General features: G+C 41.9%; 3 protein-coding genes across 14 annotated transcripts in view; 1 reads left to right on the forward strand and 2 right to left on the reverse strand.

Moving 5' to 3' along the window:
• Positions 1–6,545, reverse strand: part of GSTCD (glutathione S-transferase C-terminal domain containing) — a 49,644-nt gene extending 43,099 nt beyond the window's left edge. For 3 of the 12 annotated variants that reach the window (XM_077300709.1, XM_077300699.1, XM_077300710.1), the window contains exons 1-6: positions 6,409–6,545; positions 4,349–4,420; positions 2,692–2,815; positions 1,738–2,155; positions 865–1,302; positions 180–434 (exon numbers count right to left, since the gene is read on the reverse strand). In XM_077300709.1, coding sequence (XP_077156824.1) covers positions 180–434; positions 865–1,302; positions 1,738–2,151 — 1,107 coding nt within the window. In that variant the 5' untranslated portion in view covers positions 2,152–2,155; positions 2,692–2,815; positions 4,349–4,420; positions 6,409–6,545. Of the gene's footprint in view, positions 1–179; positions 435–864; positions 1,303–1,737; positions 2,156–2,691; positions 2,816–3,635; positions 3,772–4,311; positions 4,421–6,206; positions 6,371–6,404 lie in introns of those variants that run through there. The other 9 variants (XM_077300703.1, XM_077300701.1, XM_077300708.1 and 6 more) reach the window with 9 other exon arrangements.
• INTS12 (integrator complex subunit 12) lies at positions 6,482–19,440 on the forward strand. Its single transcript, XM_077300711.1, has 7 exons — positions 6,482–6,638; positions 7,865–8,028; positions 10,261–10,413; positions 11,462–11,649; positions 15,408–15,567; positions 16,930–17,082; positions 17,733–19,440. Exons 2-7 carry the CDS (start codon positions 7,873–7,875, stop codon positions 18,324–18,326), a joined length of 1,404 nt encoding a protein of 467 aa, XP_077156826.1. The 5' UTR covers positions 6,482–6,638; positions 7,865–7,872; the 3' UTR covers positions 18,327–19,440.
• Positions 19,441–19,837: 397 nt separating this feature from the next.
• ARHGEF38 (Rho guanine nucleotide exchange factor 38) overlaps positions 19,838–23,528 on the reverse strand; it is a 47,052-nt gene continuing 43,361 nt past the window's right edge. The window contains exon 14 of the mRNA XM_077300698.1: positions 19,838–22,849. Within this exon, the coding sequence (XP_077156813.1) occupies positions 22,664–22,849 (186 nt within the window). The 3' untranslated portion in view covers positions 19,838–22,663. The remainder of the gene's footprint in view (positions 22,850–23,528) is intronic.

A 23,528-nucleotide genomic window follows, 5' to 3' on the forward strand; every position in this document is an offset into this window, starting at 1 on the left:
CCTTGAGCCGGCTGCTGGGATTGAACTCCCAGCCTCATGGGCAAAGCTTTCAGATGGCTGCCTTACCACTCTGCGCCACAAGAGGCTCTTAAGCTTTAATTAAGGGTCTACAAATATTTATCACCCCAAACACAAGCAAACACTTTGAAGGTTAGCAGAAAGTTTAATTATTCAGCTACCATTAACTTCGTCATGGTTGGTCTTGGACCACCTATGAACTGAGGATCTTCATTCTCCTCTGCCAGATCATCAGAAGTTATGCAGGGTCTTTGTGGGCATTCAGCTTGGGAAGAGGATGAGCCCTGATACTGGACAAGCTGCAGTCTGCATTTGGTTGCTGCCTTCTTTACTCCTGGTACTTCCTGAACTCTCTGGTACCAACTAGATATTAAAGGCAATTCCAACATTTTGTCTTGATGATTTTTGCAGAAAACCTAAAAAAATAGAGAATACAACATTCTGTTTAAGAATCTAAGAATTTGGAGCCACCTGCTGCCCAAAAAGTTTCCTTTTCTTATCACATTTGTCACATCTAGTGGAAGAACAGTGGACGGATAGGGGAACACATTGCTTAATTTTGAGGCAGGAACTTAAAGAAGGAATCACCTACATTTCTCTCGTGGCCTGGTGAGCTTCTCACTGCGGGGGGGGGGGAGAGGCAGGCGTGGCGGCCCGTTACCGAGGCCTTTGTGGCCCGGTAGCAGGCCGCTGACCGGGGGTTGATGACCCCCGATGTAAACCACCCTGAGCCTTCAGGGAGGGTGGTATATAAATATAATAAATAAATAGTACCTAAAGTACTGGGACTTTCTTACCACCTACTAGGTAACACTGACCACAGAGGAAAAATAATTTAACCCTTACCCAAAACTGATGAATGCATGGGAAGAGAACTATATCAGCCAAAGTAAAATATAGCCCTTCAGCAAAAACATGGTCCAAAGGTGGGAGTTCAGAGGTTTTCATTTTCCTAATATGAGAAGGTTCTCTTCTGGTGGAAACTGGATTTTTTTGCACAGTTAATTTGGAGAATGATTGCTCCAAATTTGCAGGAGGCGATTCCTGAATTTCTCTTGATTTTTCTTCTGAAGAAGTGTTACTTGCTTTCTGAGTAAGTGAGTTTTGCTGAACTTTCTGCCTTCGAATTTTGTCATCGTTATGAACTCTTACAGGTTCTCCCAACTTCTTTTCAAGTTGCAGAATTTCCACAGGAATACACTGATGCTGATCAGGAGGCAGTCTCAGAAAATCCTCAACAGCCAGAGGAATGCTGGTTTCACAAAGTCGGGTCCATTCACTGACCTATAATAAAGACAACGAATTAGCAGAGGAATTATTTTTAATTAAGCATTCTCTATAAAGGATAGGGAGGAAATTTCACAGTTTTCTTAACCAAATATTGTGTTATCACCCCTTTGGTTGCCAAACTGTTTACTGCAGAAAACAGAAATAACCATACATTTTGACATGCATATACTGGCAGAGTTCTAAATTAAAGTACAAGTTACATATACAGGGATGTTTTTGGGATTGTGCTTCTAAAATATCCACTTCCTAAACCATACAGCAAACTATTTCAGATTGTTCAATGCCCTCTTTGTCATTCTGTGCTGATGGAAGGGGGTTCTTACTAGTCACAAGATGGTTTATTCTTGGTCCACTTGTATTGTGAAACCCCGAGATAGAAACAGGTTTTTATAAAACGATGTTAAACGATTACAGTAGAAATGTACTCACTTCAGCACAGGCTTTCAAACAGGTCTTTTTAAATCCCAGAAGGTCCAAAACTTCCTTCTTTGATGGATCAGCCTCAAATGTTTTGTGTATTATATGCCTTAACACCACAGCAAGTCCTGCACGACAGAATGTTCCATTCTTTTCAAGGACAGCAGGAAGGCAGCAGTTTTGGACCACTGCAGGAAGCTGGCACCTTTTGATAAGGCAAAATTCCAGGGCCTCGGGCAGTGTTTTGTCAGTAAACTGGAAATCTGAAGGTATTTCCCCTGGAGATACTAAAAAGACTCTGAATGTTTTGCAGTCACAGTACGACAGCAGAAATAAAGATACAGAAGTGTGAAGAGGCAAGAGGCAGTCTTCTTGCTGATGGAAGTAGTCTAGATAAAGATGATCTTCGGTAATACTACCTTTCATTTTTCTTAAAAGAAGAGGCATGATAATAATACATATAGGACTGTATTCAATCTACTGCTCACACTATTCCTCCCCGCCCCCCATGAAGATCATTTTAAGCCTAAAAACCACAACATAAGCTTCAGTCCCTTTTGAGACACACATTATCCAACTCAAGAACCAAAAACTAAAGCACTTGGGCCTTATTTGACATAGGAATCACAGATGAAGGTCCCCATTCTGCCATACTATGTTATGTCATCATATTATGTGCTTTCTCTCACATACTCCACATCACTGGGAGTTGCTGGAGGAAAGGGGATGGAAATGAGGCAGTGACAGGGATAAAAGAACCTAATCATTGGGGGGGGCATGATACACAAGAACACAATAAAAGAACATAATCATCATCCTAAGTGGGAAAATAGCTCTTATATTTAGTTGCCCACTTACAATTCTTATACCAGAAAGGCAACAGGGAGCAAAAACTGGGGGGGTTATATTTTTAAAAGCCACAAAAGGCAAGATCCAAGGCTACAAGAATGAGAATAAAATACTTACCAAATAAGGAGCTAAAGTGTTTAATTCTAAGTGAAGGTATTTCTTAATTAATTAGGCAAATGTGTTTTAACCTACACATGGTAAGATGTCCATTCTCAGCATCATTACTGTAGGCAACCAATTCCTAAGAGAAGGCCAAGACATGGTAAAACTGACTTAGTAAAAGTTAAAACAATAGAAAACTTAGCCTTATTATCGCTTGAGAATCCATAAAGTCAACATAACTTTTAAGATTCCGTTCACATAAAGCAGCAGAGTGGTATGCTATTCATTACTGGGCCTGTGTAATTTATTTTAAAGATAAAGCGAAGGAGAGCAAAACAATGGCAGTTGCTTTGGGTCCCCACTGGGGAAAAAAAGAGTGTTACTCCAAATAAGTATTTTTAGGATTGCCTAGGATCTCAGCATACAACACATATGGGTAACTCCTAGCTCTGTGTGTCTTGTATTTAATATTGCTTGAACAATGCAATTAGATGCATTCATTTTTGCAATGTAACTGTCTCATGTGAACGTATGCACTTAGCCTTCTATGTGAAACCTGTAAAAAAACGAACATCAATTCTCCTTTTCTTTCACATAAGTAGTATACTGCAGTTAGCAGAATGGGGAAATAGTTCTTTAAAACTCATTCTGCAGATACCAACAAGGTGACATTCTCAATTAGATTGTGCCTAAGGCAACAACACTGTTACTTATCCACAGTGGATTTCCCCAACAAGAAACATTCTATGCTTTGAGCATACAGGAAAGCCACCAGACACATATTCCCTCCATTCTTTCATCTTCCTCTGTCCTTTAGCCCTTTGTTCTTAAGTTCTCAATGGCAGCTCAAATGCTTCTGTTTCACAGTGACTAGACTTTGGTTGTTGCCCATCATTCCCTCTGCCATATCTACTCTTTTCCTGCATCCAGCTTGGATAAAACCTTATTTATTTGTTCACCTTGTTTATCTGTTTATAGTCTGCCTTTCTCCCTGGCACTCCAGGTGGCTTACACAGATTGAGTCAATACAATCAAAAATATGGGACATTCAATCAGCAAAGCAATAGGATTAGGGTTGCAGAACCAGCCAAAAACCTAAAAAATAGAACTTAGGTAAACATGTGAGCATTAACAAGACACATTAAATGATGTAAAACTAACTTTGTGAAATCATTTTGTACAGTGCTACCATATTACCTTCTTGAATAATTCAGTTTTGCTACTAAAATAAACGGCTGCACCCACAGAAAAGGCATATTGAAAGCATATGATCTTGCCTGGTCTAAATCCTTTGTACTGATCTCAGATTTATTTTGCCTCACACAGCAAGCCAAAGTACCACTCTATAAACCACATTTCTGCTATCATTGCACTGATGTTACAATGAAGCCTAAAAAGATAATTAATGAACTAATTTGAAATTCACAGGTGCCAGGTTAAGTTTTTACTTTCTATCTATCTAATTTACAAAACAAAAAACAAAAAACAAACCAGATATATTATGATTAAGATAATACAAACATGAAGGACAGCAGGAAATCAGAAGGCAGCATAGACAAAAATTATAAAGATCAAAAAGTTAATAAAATATAAAATATTGATTACATGTCACTGTGAACTGTAAAGGCTACATACATTGGTTGAATTAACAAGGATGCTGTCATCTTTTTACCTCTATCTTCCATACAAGATCATGGTAGCTGCAAGAGAGTGTGTTCAGTTTGGTCTCTCATATATTCTGTTCCTAGTTAAAATAAATGGAATACAGATTAATCCTGCAAATTTCAACCTAACAAAAATGCTTTAGTTATGAGTTATTGGCAGAAAACTTTTTTAAGATTAATTTTTGAGGTAATGCCCATCTACATCAGATAACAGTGACCAAAGCAAGCCTACCTATGTTCAAAGAGTTCCTGATCTATTATTCTGACAGTACTGATCTCTCAGATAAGTAGCCCTCCTAAGGCTTAATAGTGAAATTTTCCCAAGTGAACAATTTTCCATGTATGTTATTATCAATAAAGTTAACAATTTGATTGTGAACAATCTAAAAATGCATTTCTTATTATTTAAATATTGGCAGAAAGCTGCCAAGCCTACCACTATAATTTTATATTTTATTCTCCACCCCCCACACACACAAAAAAATCCCAACCAAAACCTTCTGAGTAGGAGAATGCCTAACCTTGCCACAGACTACTTCCTGATTTATTTATGGACATCCAGGTGGGAATCATAGAATAGCTAATCATATCTCTTATAGAATTGGTTAGAACTTCAACTAACCAAATGGTTTTTTTAAAAAAAATTACATAAACTCTGCATGTAGACAACTCTAGCTCTGGAAACTGAAAGCACTGTTTCAACACATGATTCTTGCACTAAAGCGGCACTCGCACATGCATGCTTTCTGCCTACTGCTAATCCTCATGTTCAAACAGAAACTGGCATAGGGAAATCACATGCTGTGCAAAAGTGAAAAGCTGACACCCAAGTTACTAGAGCACCAATCAAGTCAGATGCACAGGAGTAGCCTGGATACATCAGAGATAGTCTCAGGATTCCAAAAAGGGAAACTGAATATCCAAAGTTTCTGTTCTGAGAAACCACAGAATCAAAGAGCTCCCAGGCACTAAGAGCAGTCTAAGCAGGCCCATGAGTTTCAACTTAAGTTGACGGTTTTGTCAAAATAACATACCATAGCCCCAGGTTCCTTTTCATTCAGCATACAGAAAACTACTGCATTAAAACCAAAAGGACTACAATAAAGATAGCAAATAAATTTTAACCTGTTACTTCTGCTCAAAGATGTGCCCACAACACCATTTATGTTATTTAGAGTAACCTTTCTCATTGGGGCTCAAAACAGAGTGAAAAACCATAAAGCGTTTCAAATATTCCATCACACATCTGAGATAAGCCCCAGAATGTGGTGGTTAGAGCAGAAAAATAACCCAGCATGAAAAGGCACGTGCTTGGGTAACAACCCACAAACACCACATTCCCATGCGCTACCACTCAGAGCCGTCTCCATCCCTTTTTGCCCTCTCAGTTCAACCCCTAATATGGCCAAAGGGTTAGCCAGCATGGTGTAGTGGTTAAGAGTGTCAAACTAATCTGGTGAGCTGGGTTTGATTCCCCACTCCTCCACATGCAGAGAGACCCTTGGGCCACTCACAGTCCTGTTAGAGCTCCTCTCTCAGATCAGTGCTTTTAGAGCTCTCCGGGGTGTCTGTTGTGGGAAGACGAAGGGAAAGGTGTTTGTAAACCACTTCAGTATAAAAAGGCATTTAAAAAACCCAGCTCTTCTACTACTGCTTAGTAGATGCAGGAAGCACTTCTAACTGAGACCCTGGAGAGCTGCTGTGTGTCAAAGCAGACAATATGGACCTTGGTAAAAAAGCCTAAAGCAGCACTCAGGGAGACGTGAACTCCCGTGATATTAACAGGTATTTGTGCTCCCCTGAATTCTGCGAATGGAGGATGGGGCGGGGAGGGTCGGTGCTGACATATTGCGACACCATGAATACCTAGCACGAGGGCCACTCCATTATCGCGGTTGCCTCCGAGGCATGAAGCGAGGCCCGCCCGCCCCAAAGCAAGCCGCGGGGATGAACCGAGCAGCGAACTGCGCAGCCCTCCCTTCCGCCGCGCGTCTCGTCCCGCGAACGGACATGACGACTGCCGGGGAGGGACGGCGCTCTGCACGTGCTCAGGTGCACCTTCACCTGCCTTGGCTAGCAGAGTCCGGAGCGGGGGAAGCGCCAGGCCCTCGCTCGGCTCTCCCGCCAGTCCAGGGAGCCCGCCACAGTCCCGGCCCCGAACAGGCGGCCTCCAGCGCCCGGCTCCGCCTCTTCCTCTCCTCCGTCGCTTCCGGAGGGTGGGCGGCCGGCCAGCCGGCCTAGCGCGGAGGTGGCGCCGCTCCTTCAGCCGGCTGGGGACGAGGCCGCGACTCGCCTGAGGTAAAAGGAACGTCTCCGCGCGGGGGGCCCGGATGGGGGTTGCCTCTCTCTCTCTCTCTGTCTGTCTGTCTGTCCTGCGCGGCCGGGGCTGCCCTTTGCCTGTCGAGAGGCGGAGGACCCGCTTCCTGGGATCCAGCTTGGGCCCTCTGCGGAGGATTGCACGGCGGGGAAGAGGCTTTATTGACACCAGCGCAATGGGCAAGCCGTCCGGTTCTGCAGGACTCCTCATCTGAGTGGGCGTTAAGAAATAAAAGGAGGGGGGGATTTTCAAGCGGTAATATTAAGACAGGGGTAGTCAAACTGCGGCCCTCCAGATGTCCATGGACTACAATTCCCAGGAGCCCCTGCCAGCGTTCGCTCATGGGAATTGTAGTCCATGGACATCTGGAGAGCCGCAGTTTGACTACCCCCGTATTAAGACATCCTCCTCCTCAGCATCCGGCGTGGATGTTTTGCCGACTTCTGACAAAGAGATCTGGCGAGTTCGGAAGCTTGCCCGGCGTAGCATCCCTAAGTGTTACATGGACTGTTTACGCACTGGAGGTTTCATGCCGGGCTGCAGCCTGGAGTTTTAGTCGTGGTAGGTTGCCCCACCTCTTCTTGTACCCACATTTGGCCTGGTGCTCCTCATCTGCCCCTGATTTGTGCTCCTGCATGGGAGCTGGAGCAGTGAAGTCCCCAGTGCGGAAACGGTCTCTGAGAGCATCCTGTTTTGCATGGAATCAGTGCGCTTAGAAGAGGCTGGTTGGTGCTGGTGCTGGCCCTTCCCCTCTGTGTTATTTATTTGTGTATGTTTGTTCAGTTTATATGCCACACTCCCTGCAAGCCGGCTTAGGGCGGTATACAACTACTGTAGTTTATGGAACAATTTTAGGTAAAAGATACACACTTTTCTTGGATGCTTTAGGATGCTTAGGGCTGATCCTGCATTGAGCAGGGGGTTGGACTAGATGGCCTGTATGGCCCCTTCCAACTCTATGATTCTATGATTCATGATGGGGATTTGAAGTGGAAATGCTCAGATCCTCATCACCACACCATTCTCTGTCTCAAAATATTTGCCTGGAAAATTAACAAATAAATAAATTTTATTTATTTATCCACTTCTTTAACTTCTAGAAACTATGTCCTGAGTGGACTAGCCAGATTCTTTTCCAGGAAAGTAGTATTGTGTTGATGTGTACTATTTGGTGGAACATCAGCTAATTATTTATTTTAATTTAAAGATACTGCTATGGCTACTACTATGAACTTGGAACTTGACCCCATTTTCCTAAAAGCTCTGGGCTTCCTGCATTCAAAGAGCAAGGATTCTGCTGAGAAACTTAAAGCACTGTTGGATGAATCTTTGGCTAGAGGGACTGATTCAAGCTACCGCCCCTCACTGAAGGTACATGAACAAACGGTGTACTGTTCTAGTTCTCAAATGTTGGCAATTCAGGTACCCCCCCCCCACCACCACCACTCGAATACATGTTTTGCTGGCCCCTTTTCACAACCTCTTGCTTCCCTCCTCATTAGCACTCAACACTTGCTGGACAGTCCCTTTTTAGAGCGGATGTGACAAGCCACAGGTGCTTATGGAAGCTTTCATCTTGTCACACCCTAAAAACAATACAATATGAGAGCCTTATCGCTAGCAGCCCATTTTCTAACTACAGCTGTGAGGTGAACTGGAAACCAGGCGACAGTGGAGGGTGGCAGCTCTGTGCTCTACTGCCCTTCCGAAAGAAGGGGAAGCCAGTTTCTTCGCCTGTGGTGGAGAGCTATTAGAATACCAAGGGTTCTCTTCTTATGCTAGCCTGATGCACATGAGAAGGGTCATAGTTTAAATGTCATTGATCTGTGACTTTATTATTTATTTACTAGCCCCAATATTAAAATTTATTTTTATAATCTTTATTCATTAAAATTACCCCAGCAGAATTATTGCAATCTAAGCATGTCAAAATCAGTAGAATGCATAGGACTGCACTGTCAGCATCTTTTCTAGTAAATATTGTCTAGAAACATCACCTGTCCTTTTATTCTACCTGCTCCAGGTAACTGGGATGCCAAGAGCCTGCTTGGTGTCGTGGTTAGGAGTATGGACTTCTAATCTGGCAAGCTGGGTTTGATTCCGCGCTCTTGCACGTGCAGCCAGCTGGGTGACCCTGGGCTTGCCAGAGTACCGATAAAGCTGTTCTGACTGAGCAGTAATATCAGGGCTCTCTCAGCCTCACCTCCCTCACAGGGTGTCTGTTGCGGGGAGTGGAAAGGGAAGTTTAATGTAAACCGCTTTAAGCCTCCTTTGGGTAGAGAAAAGCAGCATATAAGAACCAACTCTTCTTCAATTTGAAGACTGCTGTCCTAAGGCTGCAGTCCTAAAAACACTTTCCTGGGATTACCCGTCACTGAAGAAAATAGGACTTACTTTTAGGGAGATCTGCTTAAGATTGCTCTCTAAACACATTAGTCAGTTTGTTCTATTGGATTGTTATTCATGCAGACATCCAAATGCTTCTCCCATCCAGATTCTCTGAGCAATAACAGAGAACAGAGAGTCCCTGATTTGCATGGACAGGCATTACAGCAGTGGCAGAGAGGCTTCTGGCACCCTGAACATTCCTGTGATGACATCTGCTGGAATATTTATTTTTTGTTACTGGGTCTTACTCCTTTCTTTTATTCATAAAGGCAGTGTACAGAAACCAAAATGATCCATAACATGAAGAAGTGTTAGTTTTTATACCGCACTTTTCTCTACCAGAAGAAACCTTAAAGCAGGTTACAATCACCTTCCCTTCCTCTCCCCACAACAGATGCCCTGTGAGACAGGTAGGGCTGAGAGAGCCCAATGTTACCACTTTGTGGGAGTGGCACTATCAGGGTTGTGAAGGTTACCCAACTGGCAGCATCTGGAGGAGTGGGAAATCAAACCTGGTTTAGCAGATTAGAAATTACTGCCCTTAGCTACCACACCAGTAAAATACACAACATCAATTCTGCTTACATATGTCATTCCTATTCCAAATTAAATACCTTCCAAAAGAGAAATATTTCCCTACACCTTTGGAGACCTTGAACCATCAGTGCCATAATCCAGGAGAGTCTGCTGAAAAAGCCCTTCTGTAGGTTCCTGTCTGTGATTTCTCTAATTACTGGTTCATGCAAGAGAACGCCATTTGATGGTCTCAACTCCCAGGCAAGTGTGGAGATGGTCCTTTGGGTATTTGGAGGCTGAACCATTTAGAACTGTAAACATGAACCCGAGCAACTTGTGTTGTTCCAGAAAGCAACAGGAAGCCAGTATAGCTAGAATAAGACTAATTTGGTATAATCTTTACCGCTGGTCCCGATTTTTACCTCTTGCCACTCTCTTTTGCATCAGGTGACATTTCTGTGCCATTCAAGGGCTGCAAAGAGCATGTGAAAATAATGTAACTGGTGGGCTAACCTTAGTTGTTAAAATGTCATCAAGGCAATATTTTAAGTAATTTAACTACAATGTGGAGCTCATTTAGTTTTACAAACTCAAAAGTAGCAAATATCTAAATTGTTGCCATAATTGAACATTTAGGAAGGATGAGATAGAAAAATATTTATTTGTTTATTTATAACATACTTGTTTTGCTTTATTCAGGAAGTAGATCAGCCTAAAGTGTCTATCACAAAGCCAGTTTCTGTTAAGCAAGAGCCAAAGGCTCCTTCAAGCCTTCCCTTGGGTAACAATAATGGCAAACCCATTGCTGCCGAAAAGGTGAAAAAAGAAGCAGAAAAGAGGCCTGCTGATAAAGTAAGTTTCGTGATTATGGCAAAAACATTCCAAAGGGTTTTTACAAAGGACATATTAGTTCAAACTGTGGCTCGTGGTTAATTCCTTTATGCAGCATGGGTAGCATTAATCCTCGAGTACTAATGCGTTCTGCTCCGCTTGCTGTAGTTACACCATATGTTACTCAGTTAATTGCTCGTCTGATTGCTGCTTTTGAAACTGAGCCATGTGCTTTTCAGAGGGTGCCCAGCAAAGTTGTTTCACTGTTTTTCAGTGCCGCATGCTGATAAGGGAGCATGCTAATTTTGTTTAGGCTTTTGCTTATTCCGCCTCGCTTTGCAGTTTCATTTTACCCATCACTATTTTTGACTGCTTGACAGTGGGGCTTCTGTTTAATGAATGAGCAAATTGCCTCTCCCTGGTGCCAACATAGAAATTAAAAGCATGACTGATGAACTTGAAAGCCCTGGTCCAAATTTTGGTTTAGCCACAAGCCTGGTAAGCCTTTCAGTGCAATCCCAAGCAGAGCTGTACCCTTCCTTGCCAAGGGGATAAGAACACCTGTACTACTGATTGACGACTTCCTTATAGGGCTAACATTTGTTTTAATCAGTCTGCAAATTTTGTGAGGGGTTAATCTGTTTATTATATATTCTTGCAAAGAGCAGATCATACTTTAAGTGTAAAGTTGTCAGTTTTGCTTTGAAAGAAGTACAGATCAGGGCAAATGTACAGGAAGAAAAGTCCTGCCGTATTCCTTTTAGATTCTTGCACCTGCAGTTATAATTTGCTTTTAATTTGCCAGCACACTCCCTAGCATAGCAAGAATAATACATTTCTCTGATTGACTTGTTAAAGTTCACAGTGCTTCATGCTGCACTGATGTATGGGAGTATGTGCTTAGATTTTGGGAGTGTGTGCCTGGATTAATGGACGTTATATTCTCTGCATATAGCGTCAGTTTGTAATGCAGCATTTGGTAATTTTTGCTTGCAGACCAGTCTTTTGTTTACTTATCATCAATTCTGTTTGTGTGTGTTTGTGTGTGTGTGTTGTGTCTTTTATGTAGATAAAGCTGGAAATCAGTGAAGGAGTTGATCTTCCAAAGAAACCAAGGCTTGAAAAACCAGAAGCACGTTCTTCTCCAGTTACTGTCCAGATTAGCAAGGACCTGGCCATGCCAGATCTTTCTAGCTTCGAAGAAAACAGTGCTGACGATTTTGCCATGGAAATGGGCTTGGCTTGTGTTGTTTGTCGGTGCGTTGCATAAATTTTGTTTACTGGGTGTGAAGAACATAGCATATTATCTTTAATGCTAGTTTTGAGTAGTCACTTCTTTCTGTAAGTACATTTATGAACAGTAAGGTTTTCATTTGATCCACCCCCCCTCCCCCGCTGCCCCTGTAAACTTTGACTCACAAGACAAAAGGTTGTTGTAAATCATATATTTATAAGATGTTTTCAGACATTGTTCAGTGTTGTCAAACTGAAGCTACCTTCCTGTGGAGGCATTAGGCAGGCACAAATGCATCCATTTGAGTGTGCTGGCCCTGCCCTGGGTAGCCCAGGCAAGTCCCATTTCATCAGATCTCAGAAGCGATGCAGAGGCAGGCAGTGGCAAACCACCTCTAAACCACCTCTTGCCTAAGCCAGCATGAATAAAAATGTGCTTAGTCATGCCAAACAGTTCAGGCTGTAGATATGTCTAAAGCAGGGGTAGTCAAACTGTGGCCCTCCAGATGTCCATGGACTACAATTCCCAGAAGCCCCTGCCAGCGAATGCTGGCAGGGGCTTCTGGGAATTGTAGTTCATGGACATTTGGAGGGCCGCAGTTTGACTACCCCTGGTCTAAAGAAATATTGCGTTTGGTAGTTATTATTAAAAATAAATGACAAAAGAAGCCAGTATGCTCAAATGATGAGTGAAAAGTGTGCACAGTACTTGTGTTAAAACAAATCTTTTGTACTAAGCGTTCTTTTAAATATATATATATTTATATATATATAAATTTAACTAGAGATGCTGTCCCAGGATATTAAAATATGGCTATTTCTGAGTTCATCATCCTGTTGACCATGCCGATATCCATAAAGCTTAGTTTGAGTAAACAAGAAACAAGCATCAGAATGGGATTCCAGATTGCTGTCAGTATTCATACTGACATCAGCAGAATTGGGCTTATTGCCTGTGTCTGAAGGTGTGAAAACCTGTTAAATGATAAACCTCAGTGTTGTAAATAATGTTGAAATGTCAGAGATATTTCTTCTTGATTTGTTAAACTAGACACTTTCTCAAGTCACAAATCTGGTATATTTCTTTCCCGGCTACCATAAGCAAGAGGTAGGAAGAGCCGTCAGTCGTTAAAAATTACTCTTGTTCTGTCAAAAAGGTGTGCTAATAGGAATTTTTACTAGGAATTTTTTAATTTGTTTATGTTATTTATAATCTAGGAATTTTAACAAGGTCTGTTTATTACAATCTTGACAACTAAAATGCAAGCATGTACACGGTATAGAAAAAGTGAATAGACTTTTACATTAGAAATGCCCATTTATGGTAAAAATGGAATATTGAGGATTTATCTCTTCTGGCTCCTTGCAGATTTACAGAGAAAGCTTGAGAGTTATGCTCTGCATATCTGTACCATTTGAGATTTATTTTAAAAACGCCCCTGAATTCCTAGCATTCATTCTGCCAAGTGAGGGAATAGTGCTCTGAGTTTTCCAGAAGTTTCTCCTAAGTATTATCTACTTTGAAATGACTGCACTTGAGTAAATATGACTGAAGGCTACAGTTGCCGCTTCAGCACTCAGAATTAAGTGTACATGTAATTGTGTTAAGTTGAAGTAGGAAACTGACAGTAACAGAATGAACAGAAGTATCAGAATCCCCGTGTCAGCCAAAAGAGAGACCTCAAAAGATCTGTGCTGCTTAACCAATGTTTTAAGCCAGCAGTATAGCTTCCAAATGTAATTGAATATTCAAAAGCAAAACATTCCGTCGTGTGATTTCCAAAGGACATACGGCCTGTCAAAAAGGAAGATTTATGGAAGGAAGCTTGCACACCTTTACAAAAAGCCTGTTAACTATCTTGCTTTATATTAACCTCTCTTTCTCTCTGCCCCCCCCCCCAGCACAGAACATTTCAAGATCAGTTTAAAAGAAATTCTAGTTTTTGTTTGTTGTGTTTAACCCGGGCCTTTATGTTTTTTTAAATACAGGGATCAGACTGTTTTTAAATATAGCTGGATGATTCTCCTAATCCACATCACTGAAAAAAATGACTGGGACTCTTAATTTTATGGCTGCAGTCCGTAATCTCAGTTACTAAGGAGTAAGTGTCAGCAAACCTAATCAGACTTATGAGTCTGCCTATTTAGGATTGCATTGCACATAACTCCAGAATTTGAAAAAAAGATTTTTAAAAAAGGTATACATCAAGTAGACCATAACCATCTGGGCAATCTCTTCAGTCTTTGTTTCCCCATTAAATAAAGGAATAAGATGCTGCTTTCCCCCACCCATCTGTGAATAGAGTTTCCATGGTTACCTGTATACTGATAGTGTGAGGGTCGTGCAGGAGCTGCTTAGCAATGAAGCAGCCCAATTTGTCACTTAAAAGAAGTCATTAGGGAAATGGTGTTTGGCTACCTCAAAGATATATTTCCAGAATCACCAAATTCTCATTTTTCCAACAGAAGCCCATAAGGTCCTTATTCACTTCCTTATGCCTTAAGGCTTAACTGCTGGACTAACCTTTTTGACTTTTTTCATCTCCAAATTTTAGACTGTTTTATATTATGAGTTGCTGTGTAAAGAATGGAGTTCAAAATAGCAGAATATTTTGTCACTTTTCACATTTGGGCACTGTTTGCATTTAAGTGCTATTATTGTTGTTGCCCTCTTAAGGGAGGGCAACCAGAAACAGCCTTTTTAATGTGTTCCTCAACCCCCACATGGAATTCTCTCCTCGTAAGTCTTTATTTGACACATATCTTGGTCAGCTTGAGGCACCAAATACTCTTATTATTCTGGGCATTTGGTGATAATTAGTGGTCTATTTGGTATTTTTAACTGGTGTTTAATTCTGTCATTATTGTTTCCATTTTTCCTTTCCCTTTCATGCTGCAAAGTTTGATGTTTGTGGAACACCCCCCCCACACACACACACACACACACCTCACTATATTAACATATTAGAATAATTTGGGTTACTGCTATGTTGATCTCGTGAAATAAATATCTCCCCCAAATTTCATTTATGAAGTGGTTTGAAAGCATTGTATTTAAGGGGTATTTAAGTCCAGTTTAAAAGTTGCATCCATAATGGATGCCCAGTAGGACAGATGCAATCTGTTGGCAGGACAGGAAGATATACAGTACAGTCCTAAACAGTTACACCCAATCTATGCCAATTGATATCAAAGGACATGGAAGGATATAACTGTTTAGAGTCACATTGCTGATCTGGTTTCCCTAATACACATCCTGTACTTGGTGAAGAGGCCCCCAAAAGAGCCTATAGAGAGCCAGCATGGTGTAGTGGTTAAGAGGAGCAGACTCTAATCTGGAGAACTGGATTGGATTCTCCAAACCTCCTCCACATGAAGCCTGCTGGGTGATATTGAGCTAGTCACAGTTCTCTGAGAATTCTCTCCACTCCACCTATCTCACAAGAGGAGATTAAGGGAAGGAGGTTGTAAGCCACATTGTGGCTCCTTAGGGCAGAAAAAAGCAGGGTATAAAAACAACTCTCCTTCTATAACCTTTCCCCCCATTCTTGTTTTCTGTCTGTGTCCAAATGCAGACTGTTCCAAGCTACTTGTTTATTTATAATTCAGTTTATAGCCTGCCATTCTCACATAGTCATAGCAGTCAGCTTCTGTATATTGGTGGTGGTTCTCATCAAGTTCTGTAGAGTAATCTTAAGAGATGTGGAAAGTCATGTTTTAAGGTTCCAGGTTCTATTTCAAAAGTTAATGCTAATTTGTTCTGAAATTGTTGTGCTTTGCAGACAAATGACTGTTACTTCTGGGAATCAGTTTGTGGAGTGCCAGGAGTGTCATAATCTCTACCACCAAGATTGCCATAAACCTCAGGTGACGGACAAGGAGGTGAATGATCCTCGCCTCGTGTGGTACTGTGCCCGATGCATCAGGCAAATGAAAAAGATGGTAAGAGGTGGTTTGTTGGGGTTGTTTATTACTTTTTAATTATATTTTTAGCCTGCCATTCCCCTAAAAGCAGGGTGCCTCGTAAAAGCACATGGTTTAAAATTGCAAAATAGAAATACAATCTTAGCCATTAAATTTCCATTAAATCCAAAACATATATAACTTCTTTGCTGGATATATATATATAACTTCTTTGCCTTACTCAGGGAGAGAGGAGAGACAGCATGATACACTGTCATATCCTAGGGCAAGGATAGTCAAACTGCGGCCCTCCAGATGTCCATGGACTACAATTCCCATGAGCCCCTGCCAGCATTTGCTGGGGCCTCAACCATAGGTCTGGTGGAACAGCTCCAGCTTGATATTTACAGAGAGTACTTAAAGAGGGGAGCTCTTCCTTGGAAGTGTAGAGTGGGCACTACAGTGAAGAGGTTGGGTACTTAACATTGCCTGTATCACACACATGCTCAGGACCTGCAAGGAATTGCAGAGACAGGGAGATATTTCTTTCTTCCTTGAGAACCTTCCACTGCTAGCTATGCCTTCCTCTTCCTCCTCGATGATTGTCAGCAGATTCACAATGATACCTGGGAGAATAATTGCTGCTCTGTCCCTGTGTCCCTTCTACTCACAGAGTAGAATCCTCTCAGGTTTGCAGAGCCTGACGTCTTAGTCATGGCCAGGATGTGTTGGTATATTTTAATTGCTGTTATACTTTTGAATGTAATGGCATAAACATTTGGCCTGTTATCCAGGAACCTCCAGTTAATTCATCTTCTAAAAGTCAAGGAAAGTCATCAAGAACAGGAACAAGTAACTTGGCGAGACAAAGCTGATATCAGGACTTAACTGCATTGAATTTGTTTATTGCAAGTTAACATTTTGAAAAGGATTGGAAAAATATTGGGCTAGGTTTTGTAAAAATCAAGTAATACCCACAGTAAACTGGGTTCTTTTGTTGCATTTCTTTTCATGTGAGCTGCCTTAATAATCTGCAAGGTGTACGATTTCTGCAGTAGTAACTGATGAACGGTAGTTGATTAGTAGAAGCATTGTTTTAGTAGATTAAGTTCTGAATTAACTTTTAAAATCATGGTATTTTGAAGGTATCTTTGTCCAGAACAGGTAACTATTTGAAATTGCTATACTTAAACTTTGAAGATGATATTTGACTACGCCAGTATTAAGACCTACTTACGAGACTTGAATTCTGACTTCCTGTATTTTTCTCAAATGAATATTTCTACTCTCCCCCTTGATTCCTCATTTCCGAGTGCTACTTGTTAGAGTGTTTAACAGATAAATTATTTGTTTTGTGGGAATGTATTATTAAAGTGGGAATGTATTATGTAATTTACACAGGCTCAGAAAACACAGAAGCCTTCTCAGAAGCCAGCCCCTGCTGTAGTTTCAGTAGCTCCAGCTGTGAAAGATTCACTGACAAAGAAGCCAGAAATTAAGCTAAAGTTGGACACCACAACAACCTTCTTAGCATTTAAGAGGACAGAGGTCAAGGTGCTGTATATAAACTGTCATGTGGGGAAAATGCATTTATTTTTTCTATATTTTGATTACATGATATTCTCATTTATTGTGAAAAATTGGGTCCCCCAATTAAAATAAAAAATCAAAACACACTCCATTATGCCAGTCAATCTGAGCAGTATAATATTTAAATACAAATTCTCCTTAATTTAAAAAAAATCATTTTGTATCTGGTGTTTTAATTGATATATGAAATATAGTTTCACACAGAAAATAGATGCATTTCTTAGTTTCCGTAACCTGTAGAACTGTTGTGTCTATAAGGCTTCATCTGGTAAATCAGTTTGATAGTTTGCTGTGGATAGTTCCAGCACCAGGTGCAGATTCTGAGTCCTCCTGATGAAGCCTGCATAGCGGAACTCATAGGGACTTTGTAAAATACATTTCTTGCTTATCACCTGCAATTTTTTAGTTTTTGTTTTCTGGATGCAGCCAGCCTTATTCTTTGGAACTGACACTTGGAATTTTTTTTGTAATTCACATTGATTCCCCCCCCCCCCCAGTTGTTACTGGAAGAATAGGTATAATGAGAAATGAAAGGCCATACCTGCTGTTGGTTATACTGGCCTGTACTTAGAAAGGACTTTCTGTTGCTAATGTGGAATTTGCTTGTATTTCAGACCTCTGCTGCTGTTTCTGGCAACAACTCCAATGCTAGTGTTTCCTCTTCCACCAGTGGCCTTACCGGGTGGGCTGCATTTGCGGCAAAAACATCCTCTGCTGGTCCATCAACAACTAAGATAGGATCTACGGCGCAGAGCACCAGTGGCAAGCCGACAGCAGCCTCCAATAACCAGAAACCTGTGGGTTTGTCCGGGTTGGCAACAGCTAAAGTGGGACTGGGGTCCAAAATAACATCTCCTAGCAGTAGCACAGCCCCCGTTCAGTTGAAGCCCCTGCCACCTTTGACCTTGGGGAAAACCGGTCTTTGCCGTTCAGTTAGCAGCGATAACGTCAGCAAAGTAGGACTCCTGAATTCGAGCAGTTCCGCTCCCAGCAGCAGCAGCAGCAGCAGCAGCCAAACCGCTAGTGGAATCGGAAGCGGTGGGACAGCAGCAGGCAGCAGCGGAAGTAGCACCAGCAAGTCAAGCACAGAGTCTGGGGGTCCGTTGCCATCTGTGAAGGGTCCCACTTCTCAAGAGTCACAGCTCAATGCTATGAAGAGGTTACAGATGGTCAAGAAGAAAGCAGCTCAAAGAAAATTAAAGAAGTAATAGAATCATGTCTTCAAACCGATTGGGCTGAATTAATAAAGTCAGATAGCATTAATCTCAGCAAGAGGGAGGCAAGTACAGGCTGTGGCTTATTCCCCAGTAATTCCATATGTCTAGCATTTGTTTAGGCTTCTGCGCACCCAACTGGCAATGGCAGAAAGCTTCACAGCGTCCTTAAGAAAATAACAGCAAGTTGAAACTTTTCTTTCTGCCGAAAGCTAGTATGGAAATGTGTCGTTTATCAAAACCTACTCTTAAGTAGTTCTGGTGCTTACAGGCCCAAAATCAGTTTACAAGAAAGATTAAAAAATATTTATACTAATGATGATAGACCATATTTACTCAAAAGAAACCCTGAATGCAGGATGAACCCCCTTCGCAATACAAAGAGAAGGGTATACATAAAAGCAGATGACTCTGAATTAAAATAATTCCTTGCAAAAAAGGTAGCAGTATAAACAACATTACTTCTGCTTTGTTTTAGCAGCTGGCTCTGGCAACCCCATAGTGTTTTCAAGGCAGGACATGTTCAGAGATAGTTTGCCATTGCCTGCTCTATGTAGCAACCCTGGACTTTCTGGGTAGTCTGTTATCCAGGTTCTAACCAGGGCTGACCTTGCCTTGCTAACAAGATTTAGGCTGGTCTGAGCTGTCCAGGACAGGACATGCAGACTAATCAGTATACAATGAACAGAGAAGAACTGGGAAAGTGCCTTTGTCTTCCCTGTTCCTTAAAATTCCAGACTTGAATACTTATGGTTATTTCCAAATATTCCCAGAAATTGACACTCAGTATTCTTAAAGACCACAAATACCACCCAGACACCTGACTCTGCCCTCCAAAATACGGACAGGGAATTTTTCAGATAAATCTTTGGACCAGAAATACCTGTAAGCATATCCTTAAAAAACCCTATTAACCAATTCTTTCTAAAGGCCATACAAGCATGAGCTTTCTGGCAGTCTCCAGAAGGTGGATCCATAACATGGGGGCTACCACAGTAAAGGGTCAACACTCCAGGCAGAATGATTGTCATCTATTGGAGAGTGGGAAGAAAAGTCACTACTGGAATAACTGTAGCCTGGGCTCAAAATAGAGGTGATCCTTTAAGAATGTGGATGTTGTTGTTAGTTGCGAAGTCGTGTCTGACCCATCGCAACCCCATGGACAATGATCCTCCAGGCCTTCCTGTCCTCTACCATTCCCCGGAGTCCATTTAAGCTTGCACCGACTGCTTCAGTGACTCCATCCAGCCACCTCATTGAATGTGGCTATCAGGTTGCTAAGGGCTTTAAGTGCTGGTGGTGGTGGGAAGTGCAGTCCAGTCACAGCCAATTTATGGAGACGTTGGAGCTTTTCAAGGCAAGAAACATTCAGAGGTGATTTGCCACTGCTGGACTTAGTGTAGCAACTCTAGGCATCCTAGGTGGTCTTCCGGGCAATGAGACAGCGCCATCCAAGTCAGGGCAGAGGTAAGATAATTACATGACAAGGGGTCAGACACACAGACTTGTAAAAATATACCTTTATTCCAGTAATTCAAAAACACACATCTTGGTTCCCAAATATTGCTGTAGTTAAAATTCACAGTGATAAGCCTCTTGTAATTTATCTTTGTAGCAGGTGTAGCAGCTGTTTGTGTTTTGATGGATGCAGCATCACTCTTTAGGACAGAAATGGAATATGAAAAAATGGGGAAACATCTGCAGGAGGAATAAGCACATCTCATGTTTGCATGTCCCGTTCAAATAAGGAAGTTATACTTGTTTACCAAAGGCAAAAGTGAGTCTCAGTAGCAATCATCTCAGTTTGACATTATTGAGAACACAGCCTGTGCTGGTGAGTCATGCAGTTGCATAGCTACCCTGTTTGTTCAATGGTTGCAATTAATTTGATTAACCTCAGTTCTTCAAATCAAAATGTAATACCCCCTCTCCCACAGCCCTCATCTCTGCCAACTGACGAATCATATCACCTTACTGTGATCTCATCTTTTTCCAGATCCCTACTGGTTAGAGTTACCAGATGTCAAGTCTGAAAGGGCTTCTTTTATTCCACAGGATACTATTAATTCAGCTTTCGCCACAATGCTGAGATGGGGGCGGGGGACCTGTACATAATGGAAATTTCCTTCTGCGTGAGTTTTAAGCAGCCTTCTCAGAGTTTGGACCTGACAGCCCTCCTCATCTAACTCACTATTTTTAATGTTAGTCTGTAAATTCCACCAGTTTTTCTACATAGGCTGCTCTATACATTCAAGGAGCTTAAAGGGGCTCATTTAAGTCCATTTAAGACTGAATACTGAGAATGCAATGAATACATTATTGTGGGCTCCGTTGGCAATTACTTATTGAAAGTTATTAGCCTTTTTTCGACCTCAAATCCACTTGGAGTGTTACAACATGGAAGCCTCTTTTCCCTAGAGAGGATAAACATTATACCTGAAAGAATGTGATTTTCTTTCAGTTTAGCAGTCAAGTACCTTCAACCAGCCTGTGACTTCAGTTTCCAGGTTGAAATAACCCATTAATGGCCCCGCAAAATCAGGCTGTAAGGAAGACAGACACTTTAGAATTGAAATCCTTAAGTGTCCTGAAATTTGTGTCCTACAACAGCTTTGTTGTGCTCTGGGTCTCAACTCGTCACACATAATTTTATTATTTATTTATTAGATTTTTATACGACCCTCCAGTACGGCTCAGGGCAGTATAGAATTCAGCTGTTTGCTGCTTTGTGCTACATGAAGGAGGTGTGCTTGAACAAATCTGAAAAGTAAAATATGACCCAAAAAAAACCCACCTTCCAAGGATTACCCTGTTGCAGTACAGTTAAGATGGTGACCAATTGCTAGTCAGTTCGCCATCAAGAATACCTAAATGAGAATGCTTTCAATTCCAGCTGGGAATCATTCTGGTCCATTTCCCATTGAATTTAATGTTGGAGATAGGCATGAACTAGTTCTCTCACCTGTCCCAAATGGTAACATTTTGCAATATTCATATACGGTAGAATTAGAATTAAATATGCAACAGGATCTTGCACATTTCCTGCTATGCTTATCAGAATCCATCCATCTCAAGAAACATGAAATATGTCTTTTTCACGTGTTTCTTTCTTGATACTTTTTGAAGACTGAAAGATGAGGTCCAGTTATGTATAAAGCTGGGGAAACTGTGCATGGATTCTTAATTGTCTTCTAGAATATGGTATTTTCCTCCCCTACTCTTATTGCATAGCATGTACCTTAATATAAATTGGGTATATGTTCATCCATCTATTTTTCAACCACCCTTTTTTGAAGGAACTCAAGAGGCATGCTGGCAGGGGCTCATGGTAATTGTAGTCTGTGGACATCTGCAGAGCCACTGTTTGGCCTCCCCTGCACCACACCATAGTGGCTCAACTCCTGGAAGTAAGTTAGGTTAGGACTACGGTTGCCAGCTGTGGCTGGGAAGATCCTGGACATGTAAGGAAAGCCTGGAGAGAAACTTCAGCAGTCTATCAGTTCATCCTCCACAGCAGCCATATTCTCCAGAGCAGGGGTAGTCAAACTGTGGCCCTCCAGATGTCCATGGTCTACAATTCCCATGAGCTCCTGCCAGAATTGTAGTCCTTGGACATCTGGAGGGCCGCAGTTTGACTACCCCTGCTCCAGAGGAACTGATCTCTGTAGTTTTGAGATCAGTTGAAGTTCTGGGAGATCTCCAGTTTCTACCTGGAGGTATCCAGCCCCCGCTAAGACATACATTTGCCAAGGATACCCAAGTGAACATCATAGTTGAATGGTTCTACTATCATGAAAGTTAGGGCTGGCAGGACCTGGAATGTGACAGGGATACAAGTGGAAATTCTTCAATGCAAGCATTTCAGGAAAGGTATGAAAACAAGCCTTACATATCCTTTTCATAAAGACACCAGCTTTTGATTTTGGAACAGATGATGAAGAAGAAGAGTTGACTTTTATACTCCGCTTTTCATTACCCAAAGGCATCTCAAAGTAGCTTTCCCTTCTCTTCCTCTCCCCACAACAGACGTACCTGTGAGGTACGTGAGGTTGAGAAAGCTCTGATAGAACTGCTTTGTGAGAACAGCTCTAACAGGCGGTGATTAGTCCAAGGTCACCCAGCTGGCTTCATGTGAATGAGCAGGTAATCAAACCCGGCTCTGCAGATTAGTGGCTTCTACACTATCCTTAGCCGCTACACCAAGATAGAAGGATGTCCTTTTGCAGGTACAAAAGCCCACATAGTTAAAATTTAAAAATAAAATAATAATACAAAAAAAATAAAGTCTTTGGTGCCAACGTGCTGTCATCGTGTCCTAATAATGTTCTTCATTATGCGTAGGTCATCTTCCCAAGGTAATTAGCTGGCACATAGCCCCTTTGTCCTTTCGCTTCAGCCAACCACCACTCCTTATTGCCACTCAGGTCAGAAAACCGGAGGATCCGAACCCGCTGATATTCCTGAAGGCTCAGTTCCTGGTGACTCCTGGCCTGAAATGCATGAACTGCATAAAAGGTCTGTGGGAGGAGCAGAAGGAGAACAGGAGAAAATATATTTCTCTGCCTTAGTCACTTCACTGTGTGCTAAGCATCTCTAACCTCAAACACAGAACATTCATAGAAACCCAAGAACAAGCCCGAGAAACGGATCAGAATACAATGAACTTAGCCTGTTGACCAACTCTTTCACACCCTTTGGTGATTTCCTAGATCAGATGAACAGTGTGTAGAGAATGTATTCTGGCTGAAAAGTGATACAGCACGACATGGGACTGGGTTGCTATTGTACAAATCGGGAAATTTCAAACCCAGGAGCTTCAGATATGAACGTCCTCAATGGGCCTGAGATGACGAACATCTGAGGGAGGGGGTGCATATTTCAGGCTGCACGTTTTAGTGAGCCTGTCATCTAGAACAGGGGTAGTCAACCTGTGGTCCTCCAGGTGTCTGTGGACTACAATTCCCATGAGCCCCTGCCAGCAAAAAAAATCTGCTCATGGGACTTGTAGTCCATGGACATCTGGAGGACCACAGGTTGACTACCCCGATCTAGAAGAGAATATGGCAGATGTGGAAAACCTCAACGCATGCAGCCCATGGTGCTGGTGTAGTGAAAGAAAGGTGTCAGCAGAAAAAGTGACTGTCCAGGGAAGTGGGAAAAGGTGCAAGAAGTAGGGGAAATGGCTCCTTCCTTTCT

This window comes from Paroedura picta, chromosome 10 (genome assembly GCF_049243985.1).
Source record: "Paroedura picta isolate Pp20150507F chromosome 10, Ppicta_v3.0, whole genome shotgun sequence".
In the NCBI taxonomy this organism is placed as follows: domain Eukaryota; kingdom Metazoa; phylum Chordata; class Lepidosauria; order Squamata; family Gekkonidae; genus Paroedura; species Paroedura picta.

Coding starts and splice junctions, on each gene's coding strand:
- INTS12 (XM_077300711.1), top strand. CDS start 7,873: ATGGCTACTACTATGAACTTGGAACTTGACCCCATTTTCCTAAAAGCT. Junction 8,029..10,260: donor GCTACCGCCCCTCACTGAAG/GTACATGAACAA, acceptor TGCTTTATTCAG/GAAGTAGATCAGCCTAAAGT. Junction 15,568..16,929: donor TCAGGCAAATGAAAAAGATG/GTAAGAGGTGGT, acceptor TAATTTACACAG/GCTCAGAAAACACAGAAGCC.